General features: G+C 48.6%; 1 protein-coding gene and 1 pseudogene across 2 annotated transcripts; both read left to right on the top strand.

The window, feature by feature from the left end:
• Window positions 1-736: 736 nt before the first annotated feature.
• LOC116904380 lies at window positions 737-1,686 on the top strand (annotated as a pseudogene).
• Window positions 1,687-7,961: 6,275 nt separating this feature from the next.
• LOC116902840 (amiloride-sensitive amine oxidase [copper-containing]-like) lies at window positions 7,962-13,097 on the top strand. 2 transcript variants are annotated; one of them, XM_032905170.1, is made up of 6 exons: window positions 7,962-9,300; window positions 9,625-10,302; window positions 11,329-11,614; window positions 11,936-12,068; window positions 12,328-12,466; window positions 12,947-13,097. In XM_032905170.1, exons 1-6 carry the CDS (start codon window positions 8,085-8,087, stop codon window positions 12,976-12,978), a joined length of 2,484 nt encoding a protein of 827 aa, XP_032761061.1. In that variant the 5' UTR covers window positions 7,962-8,084; the 3' UTR covers window positions 12,979-13,097. The 2 variants fall into 2 exon arrangements, with proteins under 2 accessions (XP_032761061.1, XP_032761060.1); XM_032905169.1 differs by having other exon boundaries at window positions 7,962-9,570.
• The last annotated feature ends 268 nt before the right edge of the window (window positions 13,098-13,365 follow it).

The raw sequence follows: 13,365 nt of genomic DNA, 5'->3' as shown, positions 1-13,365 counted from the left end.
GGAGCATTTTTCTCAATTGAGACTCTTCCTATTTTACTCAAGTTAGAGTTTGGGTCAAGTTGACAAAACAAAACAAAACAGCTACCACTCTGTGCCTGACACCAAAATTTTTGTTCATGACCTTTTAATGAAACAAAATTATCCTGTGTAGCATAGCCACACTTTATATGTATATACTATGTAATATATAGTAAATAAAATGTAAGTTTTGGTAAGCATATAAAATAATATTTGTATTTTCAAACATACTTATGTCTCCTTCCTCCCTCTGTATCACTATCCCTTCATATATTTCAAACATCAACCTAAATTTCAACATGCATCCCCATACTAGGTAATCTGTTGCATGGGAAAGAGAATTTTGCTCTCACTAAAGCCCTCAACAGAAGCAGGACAAAAGCAGCTTGAAACCCTTGTTGGGCTAGCCTTGGCTATGACTTGTGGTGCCCCGAGCTCATGAATGTTTTGTGACAGTTGGAAAACCAAAAGAGAAAAGGATAATGGGGGTCTAGACAAGATGGAGTATAAGAGGTTTCCAGATGAGAGAGGAAATGGGTAGATGCACACAGGGGCCTGGACAGCACTGTGAACTGTGAGTAAGGATTAGAGCCTCCAGCTCTAGCTTCAGTTGGGTAAGGGAGGAAGCACAGCCAGGGGAAAGACAGGGCTTAGAGACAAGGTACTTGGAGACAGAGATACCTAGTTTCTCTCCTCTGCTCTACTAAGTTCCAGAGCCATGGGGTTGGCACAAAGGAGCTTGGCACTGGGCTGCATAGCCATCATGTCAGTTCTACAGATGACCATGGCAGGGAACCCCAACTGGATGTTGAACGGCAAGGCCCAGGTATTGGCAGACCTGAGCGCCCAGGAGATCCAGGCCGTGCACAACTTCCTGATGAGCAGGACAGAGCTGGATCTGCAGCCATCAGACACACAGGCTTTAGACAAGATGGCTGGCAGTTCCCATTGGGTCAATGTTCAAGAAGCTATGGCTTTACGTAGTGAAGACACACCTGCAGAATAGCTGTGATTCTCATTGAGATGCTGCTGCCCAAGAAGAAGGATGTCCTAGAGTTTCTGGTTAAGGAACAAGATGTGCTGTGTAAGAAGCCCATGTTGTCAGATTCACTGTGCCCAGGTGCACCCTAATGTCATTGAGTTTGCTGGGCGGGAGTATGTATGGGGCTGGGGTGGTTACCAAATCCCATGTACATGAGAGAACTGTCCCCATGCCAGAGAAACAGCAATCCTGGTCAACCAGACCAATGTCCAAAGCAGAGCAAAGCCTTCTCTACCACAGAATCAAAGCAGCAACCACACCCTTACAGGAGTTTTTCCTTGACATCACTGACTTCTCATTAGAGGACTGAAATGACCAGTGTCTGACCTTCACCCATGCAGCCCCCATAGTCTAGACATCGGGCCACCTGGCTTCTCTTACACTGCATTGTAGAACACCTGCTGCAGCCCACAGGTCTGAAGATCCTTGTGGATCTTGGGAGCACTGATGTCCGGGACTGGAGAGTGGAGTAGATCTGGAATAATGGCAAGCTCTAGAACACCCCCGAGGAACTGGCTCAGAAATATGCAGATAGAGAGGGAATATGGCAAACTCACCGTCGGACTCACTGTCCAGGAGTGCAGAGAAGCCACGATTCTTTAACCAGCTTAGTGGAGATTGCCTAAGGCACCTTAGCAAGTCTGTCCTCACATGGAACAAGCCAACACAGTCTAGGAGACAACACTGAAATCCGACAGAGGCTGGCAGTTCCCATCCAGTCGGTGTTCAAGAGGCTATGGCTTTGCATAGTGAAGACACACCCACAGGATAGCTGACCAAGACCACAGACATGGAATGGGGCTTGGGCACTGTTACCCACTGTTACTCTCTACCATCAACTGTCCAAAGACAGCCTCCTTCCTAGAGTTCATCCACTACTACAACACTGATAAAGTGTCTGTCATCCATGGTCCCTCTTCATCTCTGAGAAGGCCAGAAGTATCTGTTAAGCCCATCCTTAACACCAGCTTTACAGGCAAATTCAACTCATGTAAGGGACTCAGTGGACACATGCTCATACTACAAACAACTTCAACACTCTACAATTTTGTAGAGAGAATCTCTTATGAGCATCACCTGTCAGTAAAAGGCTTATGGCCAATGAGCTGAGTCAGGAAGTAGAAGGTGGGACATCGAGGGGACAGGGAGATTCTGGGAGGATTTGCCTAAGGAAGGGAGGCTCATGGGACCTGAGCAAAGGCAACCAGTCGTGTGGCTTACGTAGAATAGGATACATTGGTTATTGTGAGCCAGTCAGATAACACACAAAGCTTTGGACAAGACTTTTGTAAATCTATTTAAGTATCAGAGTCATTATTCCAGGAGCTTGAGGCCGGGAGGAAAAACATGAGCTTACAGAATTTTCACTATGTCTGGGACTTTATTTTGTGCACTAGTGGCATGATCAAAATACACACCTCCAGCTAAGTTCACACCACTCCATACACGAGCATATACAACGAGAACCACCCCGGGGATCTCCCTGTGGTCTTCGAGCATTTCCTTCAGGACGATGAGAATATTGAAGATCAGGTACTAGACCAGCCCCTCCCTTCCCTCTTCTGGCCTGTCACTATCCTCTAACTTGACCTGTCCCAGATCCCAGGAGTATGGCTTGTGGGTTGAGGGGGAGTTCAGAGGTCATGAAAGATGAGCCAATCTCTTTTCAATGGGGTTGAGGGTGTGCGGAGAAATTTGTAGACACATCTAACAATGTCCCACACATTAGTGTTCTCAGTAGGACCATAGTCAGCACTTCCTTGCCCACCAAAGCTTTTTCTCCCTCCCACAGGATTTGATGACCTAGATGACAGGCTTCTTGCACAAGCTTCCTTCTGAGGTTGTCCCCAACATAGCCTCAACCTAGAATCTCCATAAGCTCCTTGCTCCAGCCTTTCAACTTCTATATCACTCAAAAACACCCAGACATATCAGGCATATCAGACCTCTCAGACACATAGACATCAGACACTGGATCCTTGAGCAAACGGTCGACCTCATGCCTCCTCCTTTCAACCTCAGTGGGACCTACAAACCTGGGTCCAGCCCCAACCCCATCTAACAGCCACAGAACCACGCTAGGATAGACAGAAAACCATTCAGTTTCCACCGTGTGCTCTGCTTTTTAGAGCTGTGGAAAGCATGGGCCGCATACTAGGATGAGTGGCTGTGGGGTGAATTCATGTTTTTCTAGTGAACTCTAAAAGATCTCCATGTCCAGGGCAAAGGAAGCCAAATGAGGTACTGAATTTTTCACTGTCTGGAGTGCCTGAGTCTCTCTCATGGAGGCTGTGGGTGAATTTTCCCACCTCAGTAATGGTGTGCCTCAGGAAGCTGTAGTTGTACAACTGCTTGTGCATACGTGTGTGTGTGTGTGTGTGTGTGTGTGTGCGTGCGTGCGCGCGCGCGTGCATGCTACCAGTCCAGCAACATAATGTATAGCTTGACTGAAAGCCACTGCTCTCTTTACCCTGACTTCCTAGCTGGCCGATGGTGCTGTGTGAGGAATTTGGTGATTCTTGCTCCGTGAGAGCAGAGGCAGTTGGAGCACAGCTCAGAGGCCCATGAAATAAAACACTTGAGGAGGCTGCAAGAAATCTGGGAGACCAAAGGAACAAAAACAGTCACTCCAGGGCATTCTGAGGGGACATAGGGCAGCATTGCCAGGAGGGGGTTGCAGGCAGTAGACATGTCTCTGATCTGCAGCAAGGAGGGTCACTGGTTGCTAAGTTCTCCCTTACCCTGTGACTCCCTTGCCATCATAGCCCTCCTCCTGTTGCCAACTTATGTCAGAGAAGAGGGTTCTAAACCCTCTTCCTCATCTTCTTCCTCCTGAGCAAAACAAAATGACATTTGGAGATAAGAGATTCTAGATCAGCTGTGAAGGACATGGAGACACAGGGAAACACAGTCCCTTCTGTAGGAAATGTGCTGTCCAGGATGACTGCAACATATCAGTGGTTGGCATAGTGTAACTGCAGGGAGGGGGAGCAGGGAGAGCTTAGAGGATTTAAGGTCATTGGAACACTCCTCAGCACTGCGATGGCCTGCGCCTGTAATGAGACATTTGTCAGGATTCATTGGATAAGTGGCAAGATGAACCCTGGCATACATTGTGAGTTTGGTGTACCAATGGAGTGTCCCTATGGCTCAGCAGTTGTCACTCATGGACCACGCGGTTGGATGCTGATAGTGGGGACACTCAGGGAAAGAGTCAAAGATATGGAGTAGCTCCCTATCCCTCCTCTTCAAACTGCTATGATGCTAAAACTCCAGTAAAAATGAAGTCTATGGACCCATCAACATCGATTACCCATGTCAGGCAAATAGCCATCAAATGTGCTTGTGCAAGCAACCTCATTAACTCAGTGAGCTACAAGAAAGGCATGAAAGGAAGAGAGGGATTGAGTGGGAAGAGAAAGCCATTTAGCTGGAGGTGGTGTCATAGGAGAGGACAATGAAAGGTTGGTGAAATTAGATGTTGTAGAGGTGTGACACTGTGAAAGACTAAACTAAAACAAAACAAGAAATCTGAGCTGGATGTGCTGGTACATGTTTTCAATCCCAACACTTATGCAGCGAAGGCAGACATATTTCTGTGAGTTCACAACTAGTTCAAGTTCCAAATGAGGCAGGGCTATATAGTGAGCCTATCTCAGACCACAACACGAAATCTAGGGCTCCACAAGATTTACAGGGGCTCACTGGGACCCAACCTCCCTGAGGGTAAGAAGAGGAGAAATTTTCTTCAGTAGTATATCTTCCATCAAGTTGCCTATAACCATACATACATACTCGCTCTTGTGTTTTTGAAAACAACTGCAATAAAACTCATTTGATCACCAAATTTATATACTTACAGATTCAAAAAGTATAAGAGTCTATCTAGAAAGTGGAAAAGGATGAGCAGGAGTTAGAGAGGGACAAAATTTAAGTGTCTTATTATTCATTAAATATTATATATTCATAACATATAATATATATTGACATGATATATTTACTCAAAATAAATATGTTTACATAAAGATAATGTGTTTGAACCAAACCTATTCCCCATACCACTATTTTCCTTCTTCATGTTCTCCTTTCATAATACCCACCCAGGCCACTTCGTTCCACTTGTATATTCAGGAGTGTGAGCTCTTCTACTGGAGCCTGGGTAGCTCTCAGAGGCCACATTCCTGAAGAAAACTGACTCTCCCCTATCAGCCATCGATTACCAATAGTTCCTCTGAAAGTGGCGGGGTGTCATAAGCCCTCCATATCCATGCTAGGATTTGGGCTGCCTTGATTTTGTGAGTCTTCTCCATCAGTAACAGCTAGTGTGAGTTCATGTGTGCAATGGCCCCATCATATCCAGCAAATACTATGTCTCTGAAGATATCTACTCCCTTAACTCTTAAAATCTTTCTGCTTCCTCTTCTAAAATGGTCCCAAGCTTTGTAGGGAAGAGGTATAATATAGATGTCCCATGGTCTCGTAAGCTCTACATGTTGACCAGAGTGAGTCTGTATTAAACACCATCTACTGCTGGTATAAAAATACAAATTTAGGGAACTATGTCTATTTCTGTCAACAGTAATGCTGGATTTTTCCCTAGGGCTATGACCTAGCCTGCCATGGGGATTTGACCCAGTTAACAATACCAGGCATGGGTTTCATCTTGAACAATATAAAAACAGCCAAGGTTATGTGAGACAGTAGCTCGAGGGAGGGAGGGAGGTAGGGAGGGAGGTAGGGAGGGAGGAAGGGAGAAAGGTAGCATAAAGAGATGAAATACAGTTTTAAATAAAAGAATCTTATCCAAAAATAGAGAGTAGAACCATAGTGAAGCTCCCGTCCTTCTCCCTGGCTCTGAGTTCATCCAGAAGCCTCTTGTCTCACCCACAAGGCATCATAGCAACAAAGGGAAGTCCTCACGGTGGACCATTTCCATTAAGTCAAACAAGCATGGTATTCCATAGGTAGGCTAGAAGAACGCAAAGGAAAGCCCAGACCAGTCCTGACAGTGGTCACCAGGGCCAACAGGCATAAGGACATATGAGCTGGGGAGTGTGCATGTGTATGCATGTGCACAGGCACATGTGCGCATGCATACACATACACATACACATACACATACACACACACACACACACACACACACACACACACGCACACGCACACGCACACACACACACACACTGGGCTGGTTCATGCTTGGTGAGCCCCGCATCTCACAGGATGGGATAGGTATAGCACACATCCCTCACTGTCACAGTCAGAAGGTCTTGTTTTCTGGAGACTAAATAACAACGTGCTGAGGGACAGTGAGTGGGGCGTGGACAGAGTCAAGTCCAGGACCAAGACAGGAAGTCCCTTGGTGAGGCAGTGTTTTAATCAACTTAGAAGAAAGAAATCAAGGGGAAATATTTCTCTGGACAGAAGAACCCCCAGGAAAACTGGCACTTCGTGAGCTCACAGGCTTTTCCTGACACTTGTGAAACATGCATACGACACAAGACATTTCCATACAGAAACCATGAAGCACCCATGATGCCCAGGGCCTGTGATCTAGTTACTCCCTCATGTCCCTCATGAGCACCTATGCTTCCCTTTGCCTAATTCCTATCCTGCAAGCTGTTTGTAGGTGAAATTTGCCCTGGTCCTTGGCCCTGTACCCCATTACTGGTGGAGAACACATAGCAGTGTGGACCTCTGACCCCCTCTATGCTTCCACAAAAGAGTTTTCTCCAGATTCCTGCCAATCAATGAAACTCAAGGCAGTTAACCTGTGACAACAAGGATCTCTCAGAATCCTTCCACCTACCTTGAGGACCAAGCCATAATTCAGGCCTTTGAACCTCACCCAACCTACAGGAAGGAGTACAGCTAGACACCCAGAGGGAACATTGAGTGGGATCGTAGAGTCGGGTCAATGACAGGTGTGAGGCCGCTCCTGTGGAGGTGGGTGTACAGAAAAGAGCTTCTTGCTGGGACTCGGCATTGCCCAGATCCGGTTAGGATCTGGAAGAACCTGGGGTGGTAACAGTAACAACATGTACACAAGAGACAAAGGCTGTGTATACTCTGCACGTAGCATGACTGGCCAGCCCACCTCAATGCAAGTACTAGAGACAACAGTATGACAGCCAGAATCTTTTACTGTTGTGTGGGGGGCCTTGATGAACAATAAAACCTCTGACCACCAAAAGAGGGGACGATACATCCATGACTTGGTTCTCCCTGGCGTACTTCATGGGATAACCTTACAGGAGTCCAGGCTCAAGTAGCCTTGACTACCCTGCTTAGAGAAAAGAGAAGGTTGAGCAAGGCAGGACTCTCCTGTTCAGCCACTCTGCAAGCCTCAGAACCTCCGGTGTGCTAGGGCCCACGCTACCATCAGGGTTCACTTTAGAGAGAGTAGACAGCATGCTGTGTGTCCCAGAAGACCAGTGCTGCTCCACAAGTTTACGCTTACTATCAGCTCCTTTCTCTCGGAGCCTTAGGGATGTGCGTGCTGCTGCTGCTACCATTTCCCCTTCACAGGTTAAGACACTGAGTGCCCAGAGAATTTAACAAGCTGGCCAAGCTCACACAGTAGTTCCTAGCCTCGTGACTTCCCAGGACTTTATCCCAACCAGCTTGAGCCCGGAGCCTGCCCTCTGAACATTCACACTAAATTTGTTGCCTTCGAAATGGAATTTTGCTGTCAGCACAGCCCCCTGCCTTTCCAGAACAGAAGTGCTTTGTAGCCAGTGAGGACCAAGGCTCTGCTGCTGTGGTTCATGGTGTTCCTGGCTGATACACGCTGTCCCGCAGAGATAACACTGAGAAAAAGAGAGATGCGGGCAATGTCTAGATAAGAGAGAGTATAAGAGAGTTGACAGTAGGAAAGGAAGCAGCTCAATGCACAGAGAGGCCTAGACACCACTGAGGACAGCTCTGGCTTCATCTGGATAAAGGAAGGAGTTCGCATAAGAACTAGAGGCTCGACGACAGAAATACCCGAGAGCTCTCCTCTCCTCTGCTGTGTTTCAGAGCCATGAGCCTGGTAGGAAGGATCTTGGCTCTGGGCTGGATGACTGCCATCTTGGTGGTGCAGATGTCTGTGGCAGAGCACTCCAGGTGGGCACTGAATACCAGGCCCCGGGTGTTGTGGGACTTGAGTGCTGAGGAGCTGGAGTGCGTGCACAACTTCCTGATGAGCAGGAAGGAGCTGGAACTGCAGCCATCCACGGTACTGACTTTGGCCAAGAACTCTGTGTTCCTCATTGAGATGCTGATGCCCAAGAAGTATGAGGTGCTGGATTTCCTAGATAAAGGAGCCATGCCTCCTTTACGGGAAGCCCGTGTCCTGATCTATTTTGGCGCCCAGGAGTACCCCAATGTCACCGAGTATGCTGTGGGGCCCGTTGATCAACCCATGTACATGCGAAAACTGAACCGCAAGGGTGGCCAGGAGCTGTCATGGGTATCTAGGCCCATGTCCAAAGTCGAGTCTGCCCTTCTCTTCCATACTCTGAAGACAGCCACCAAGCCCTTACAAGAGTTTTTCTTTGATACCACTGGCTTCACACTGCAGGACTGCAACGGCGGCTGCCTGACCTTTACCAATGTTGGACCTCGCGATATGACATTCAGAAACCGCCATAGCTGGTTTCTTTTGCAACGCTTTATGAATGGCCACTTCCTGCAGCCCACGGGGCTGGAGATCCTCGTGGATCATGGGAGCACAGATGTCCAGGACTGGAGAGTAGTGCAGATCTGGTATAACGGCAAGTTCTACAGCAGCCCTGAGGAACTGGCTCAGAAATATGCAGATGGAGAAGTGAACATAGTGGTCCTCGAGGACCCACTGCCCAAGACTTCAGAACAGTTTCCACAGTTCTCCACCTACAAGCCCCATGCTGAATTTCTCATGCCTATCAGCAAGGGTGGCCCTCAAGTGGTCCAGCCCTATCCTGAATTCCCTACACCCATCAGGAAGGGCGGTCCTCGAGTGGCCCAGCCTTATCCTGAATTCTCCATGCCCATCAGCAAGGGTGGCCCTCGAGTGGTCCAGCCCTATCCTGAATTCCCTACACCCATCAGGAAGGGCGGTCCTCGAGTGGCCCAGCCTTATCCTGAATTCTCCATGCCCATCAGCAAGGGTGGCCCTCGAGTGGTCCAGCCCTATTCTGAATTCCCTACACCCATCAGGAAGGGTGGCCCTCGAGTACCCCAGCCCTATTCTGAATTCCCTACACCCATCAGGAAGGGTGGCCCTCGAGTACCCCAGCCCTATTCTGAATTCCCTACACCCATCAGGAAGGGTGGCCCTCGAGTACCCCAGCCCTATTCTGAATTCCCTACACCCATCAGGAAGGGTGGTCCTCAAGTGGCCCATCCCTATTCTGAATTCCCCACTCCCATCAGCAAGGGTGGCCCTCAAGTGGCCCAGCCCTATCCTAAATTTCCCAGGCCCATCAGCAAGGGTGGCCCTCAAGTGGCCCAGCTCTATCCTGAATTTCCCAGGCCCATCAGCAAGGGTGGCCCTCCAGTGGTCCAGGCCTATCCTGAATTCCCCATGCCCATCAGGAAAGGTGGGCCTCGAGTGGCCCAGTCCAGTGTCCCCCACTACAGGCTAAAACATAACACTGTGCTCTACGGAGACTGGAGCTTCTTCTTCAAGCTGCAGTCTTCCTATGGGCTTCAGCTCTTTAATGTACACTTCAGAGGCGAACGTATCGCCTATGAGGTTGGTGTGCAAGAGGTTATGGCGCTGTATAAAGGACACACGGCTGGAGGCAGGGAAACCAAGTATGTGGATGTGGGCTGGGGCCTAGGAGGTATCACTCACCAGCTAACTCCTGGCATTGATTGTCCCCACAAAGCCACCTTCCTGGATGCCATCCACTACTATGACAGCGATGGTCCTGTCCTCTCTCGGCAAGCCCTCTGTATCTTTGAAGTGCCCATGGGGGTTCCCCTTAGGCACTATTTTAACTCCAACTTTAGAAGTAGCTTCGGTTCCTACGCCAGGCTGGGTGGACCCATGCTGGTTCTGAGGACAGCATCGACAATCCACAATCACGATTACATCTGGGACTTCATCTTCCACTCCAATGGCATAATGGAGGGCAAGATGTATGCTACCGGGTATGTTCATGCCACTTTCTACACCTCAGAAGGGATACTCTACCACAGTCGCCTGCACACCCACCTACTCGGCAACGTCCACTCCCACCTCGCGCATTACCGCATTGACCTGGATGTGGCAGGTAGGTCTTGAGACCAGACCCTCCCAGGCACTAAACCATTTCCAATACATTCACAACAGCAAACAGGCTAAGACTCCCCAACGTAAAATCAGCTGTGTCCATTCAGCCTTCTTACATACATGAAGAAACATCATGCACCCCTAAAAAATGGAGACAGCAAATGGTACTCTAGGGTTGCCCTAAATGTGGGGTGTGTTCCCCTTGTTGAGCATGCGTGGAATGGTATACAAGGTTGGAGGGAAGAAGTGCCATGAAGGGTCAGAAATGCTATCTCCCCCCGCACATATGTTGTAGAGGTATATAGTTTGGTCTTCGTGTGGCTCCCAAACTTGGAGCAGGGGCTAAACCAAAAGCTGTTGCCTGTATGTGAGATATGTTCTTCTCATTGGGCTGCCTTGTCTGACCTCAGTGGGAAAGGTTGCACCTAGCCTCATAGAGACTTGATGTGTCAGGGTTGGGGGATACCCAGGAGTGCCCCACCACTCGGAGGAGAAGGGGAGGGTAAAGGATTGTGGGAGAGGATGAGAGGGAAGGGTCAGTGAGTGGGATGTAAAGTGAATAAGTAAAATAATAATAATAATAATAATAATAATAATAATAACAATAATAATAAGAAGAATAAGAATAATAATGGTGATAATGATGACAAATAAATAAAAAGAAAGAAATGCTACCTCCCACCACTGAGGTGACCACAGTATCATCTGGGTATCCAGTGGTTTTTGGATAATGATGTCATCACAGACATAGCATGGCTGTGATGCTCAACATCAAATCCTATAACAGAACAATGCCCTCAATATGGTTTATCAGGACCAGATGGGTAGCTGCCACCCTCTCAGCCCTGATAGGGCCTCTATCCCAGAGTACCCCAATAGTACTCAGGCCTGAGAAATGTCCCGTGTCTCCAAGGTTAAAAGCCCAGGAAACCAACTGTGGGTATGGCCTAGCATGGAGATCATACCAAACAGGGAGGAAGTTTCTGTCCCAGCCCTTGATTCTTGCCCTCCTCTCCTCATGATATAGGTACAAAGAACAGCTTCCAGACCCTGAAGATGAGATTGGAAAACATCACCGACCCCTGGAGCCAGAGAAGCCAGCGGGTCAAGCCCATCTTCGACAAGACCCAGTACTCCCAGGAGCGCCAGGCTGCCTTCCACTTCAGGCAGACTCTGCCCAAGTACCTGCTTTTTAGCAACACTGGAAAAAGTGTGTTGGGTCGCAGCCACAGCTACCTCCTGCATGTCCCCTCCATGGCTGAGCAAATGCTACCCCCGGGCTGGCAGAACTCACCAGCTTTCATGTGGCCCAGGTGAAGAGACTCATGCAAAGTGTCGAGGAAGGCCGGGAGCTCCCTCAGTGACCGTGTATAATCATTCTGTCCAAGAGGCCATGATTTTGCTGTTCTCTGAGTTTGCCTCCTAATGCACTGAGGGAGGGAGTGGGGAGTTCATGGGAATCCTGGGTGACAGACAGACAGACAGAGATGGGAGTCTTTCAGGTCCCTGAGAGACTGTCACTCATTCTGGAACAGCAGCAGTTTCCCTGTGGAAACTGTGATGGTGTCTCTATGGAGGGGATGGAGCAGAGGCAGTCCTCATTTCTGATGCTACTCATACGATTCTGCCTGCAGGTACCAGCTGGCAGTGACTAAGTACCAGGAGTCTGAACGGTTCCACAGTAGCCTTTACAACCAGAACCATCACTGGGCTTACCCTATGGTCTTTGAGAACTTCATTCACAACAATGAAAACATCGAAGATGAGGTACCAATCCAGTCTCCTTTGCCCACCTCTGGTCCTGTCACTAGTCAAACGACGAGGCTTTGCTGGTCTCAGGATTGTGACAGGCTGGGTAGGGCAAGTTCAGAGGTCAGGACAGATGGGTCCACCTCTTTTAAATGGGGTTAGGAATATCTTCGGATGTTTATAAACAATGTTTAAAAAGACTCCCTAATCCCCAAGGTCCTCCAGTAGCCAGTATTCAGCACTGCCCTGCCCACTGAGTCTTGTATTTCTGCCATAGGACTTGGTGGCCTGGGTGACAGTCGGCCTCTCAAACAACCTCCATTCTGAGATTGCCCCCAGCATGGCTACGCTGGGGAACGCTGCAGGATTCTTGCTCCAGCCATTTGATTTGTACAACAGCTTCCAGAGATATACAGGTAAAAAGCCACAACTACATCAGCACCAGATCCTTGAAAAGATCTACTCGACGCCTGCGCAGTTCAGCTACATTAAAACATGCAATCCTGTGTGAAGCTCCTGCCTAAGAGCTCCGGGGTGTCCCACCAGCACCCCACAAAAGCAGACAGCAAGCCCTTCGATGTCTATCACTGAATGCTGCCTCTTAGAGATGCAGGTGTGGGGAGGAGATGAGCCACCTGTTCAGATGGGTAGCCATGGGCTCCACTCACATTTCCCTACTGAACCCCAAAAGCATCCCTCGGGGAGGAGAAAGGAAGCACAGTGAGACACTGGAGTCCTCTGTCAGACGGGTTTTCAATGTCTGAGAGTTTCTGACCCCTCTCAGGAAAGCGTTAGGGGTAGGTACTGTCCCCCCTAAATGCTGGGTATGCAGAAGGAAGCTGCTATGGGAAATCTAACAAGGTTACCAGCATCTCACCCTTTGGCCGCTCTTCTAGCCTCTCCGACTCGTGCCCAGTGTGTGTGCTGACTCTCTGTGTCGCCCTCTATAACAACAGACGCCTGGAGACAACTGACTTTCCATCTGTAGTGAAGAACAGCTCAATAAACCAGGGCACTGCAGCACCATGGTGCCTAATACAGAAAGAAGTTCATGAGTCTTCTGTCTGTGTCTACAGAAGAAACCTACAGGACATTCCAAGTAGCAAAGGAAAATAGAAAAGGACTAATGTGTATTGCATTCAGTGTGTGTGTGTGTGTGTGTGTGTGTGTGTGTGTGTGTGTGTGTGTGTGTGTGTGTATGTGTGGTGTAAGGATGGGAGGAATCAAGGAAATATATAGGTGCCCTTGAAGAGCTAAAAGGGGCAAGGAAACAGATTTTCCCCTCATGTGTCCATTAGGAACCCAGCCCTAGAGA

This window comes from Rattus rattus, chromosome 6 (genome assembly GCF_011064425.1).
Source record: "Rattus rattus isolate New Zealand chromosome 6, Rrattus_CSIRO_v1, whole genome shotgun sequence".
Classification (NCBI taxonomy): domain Eukaryota; kingdom Metazoa; phylum Chordata; class Mammalia; order Rodentia; family Muridae; genus Rattus; species Rattus rattus.
Note: the sequence above shows the minus strand (reverse complement) of the source record. Positions and strands in the feature narration are given on the sequence as shown.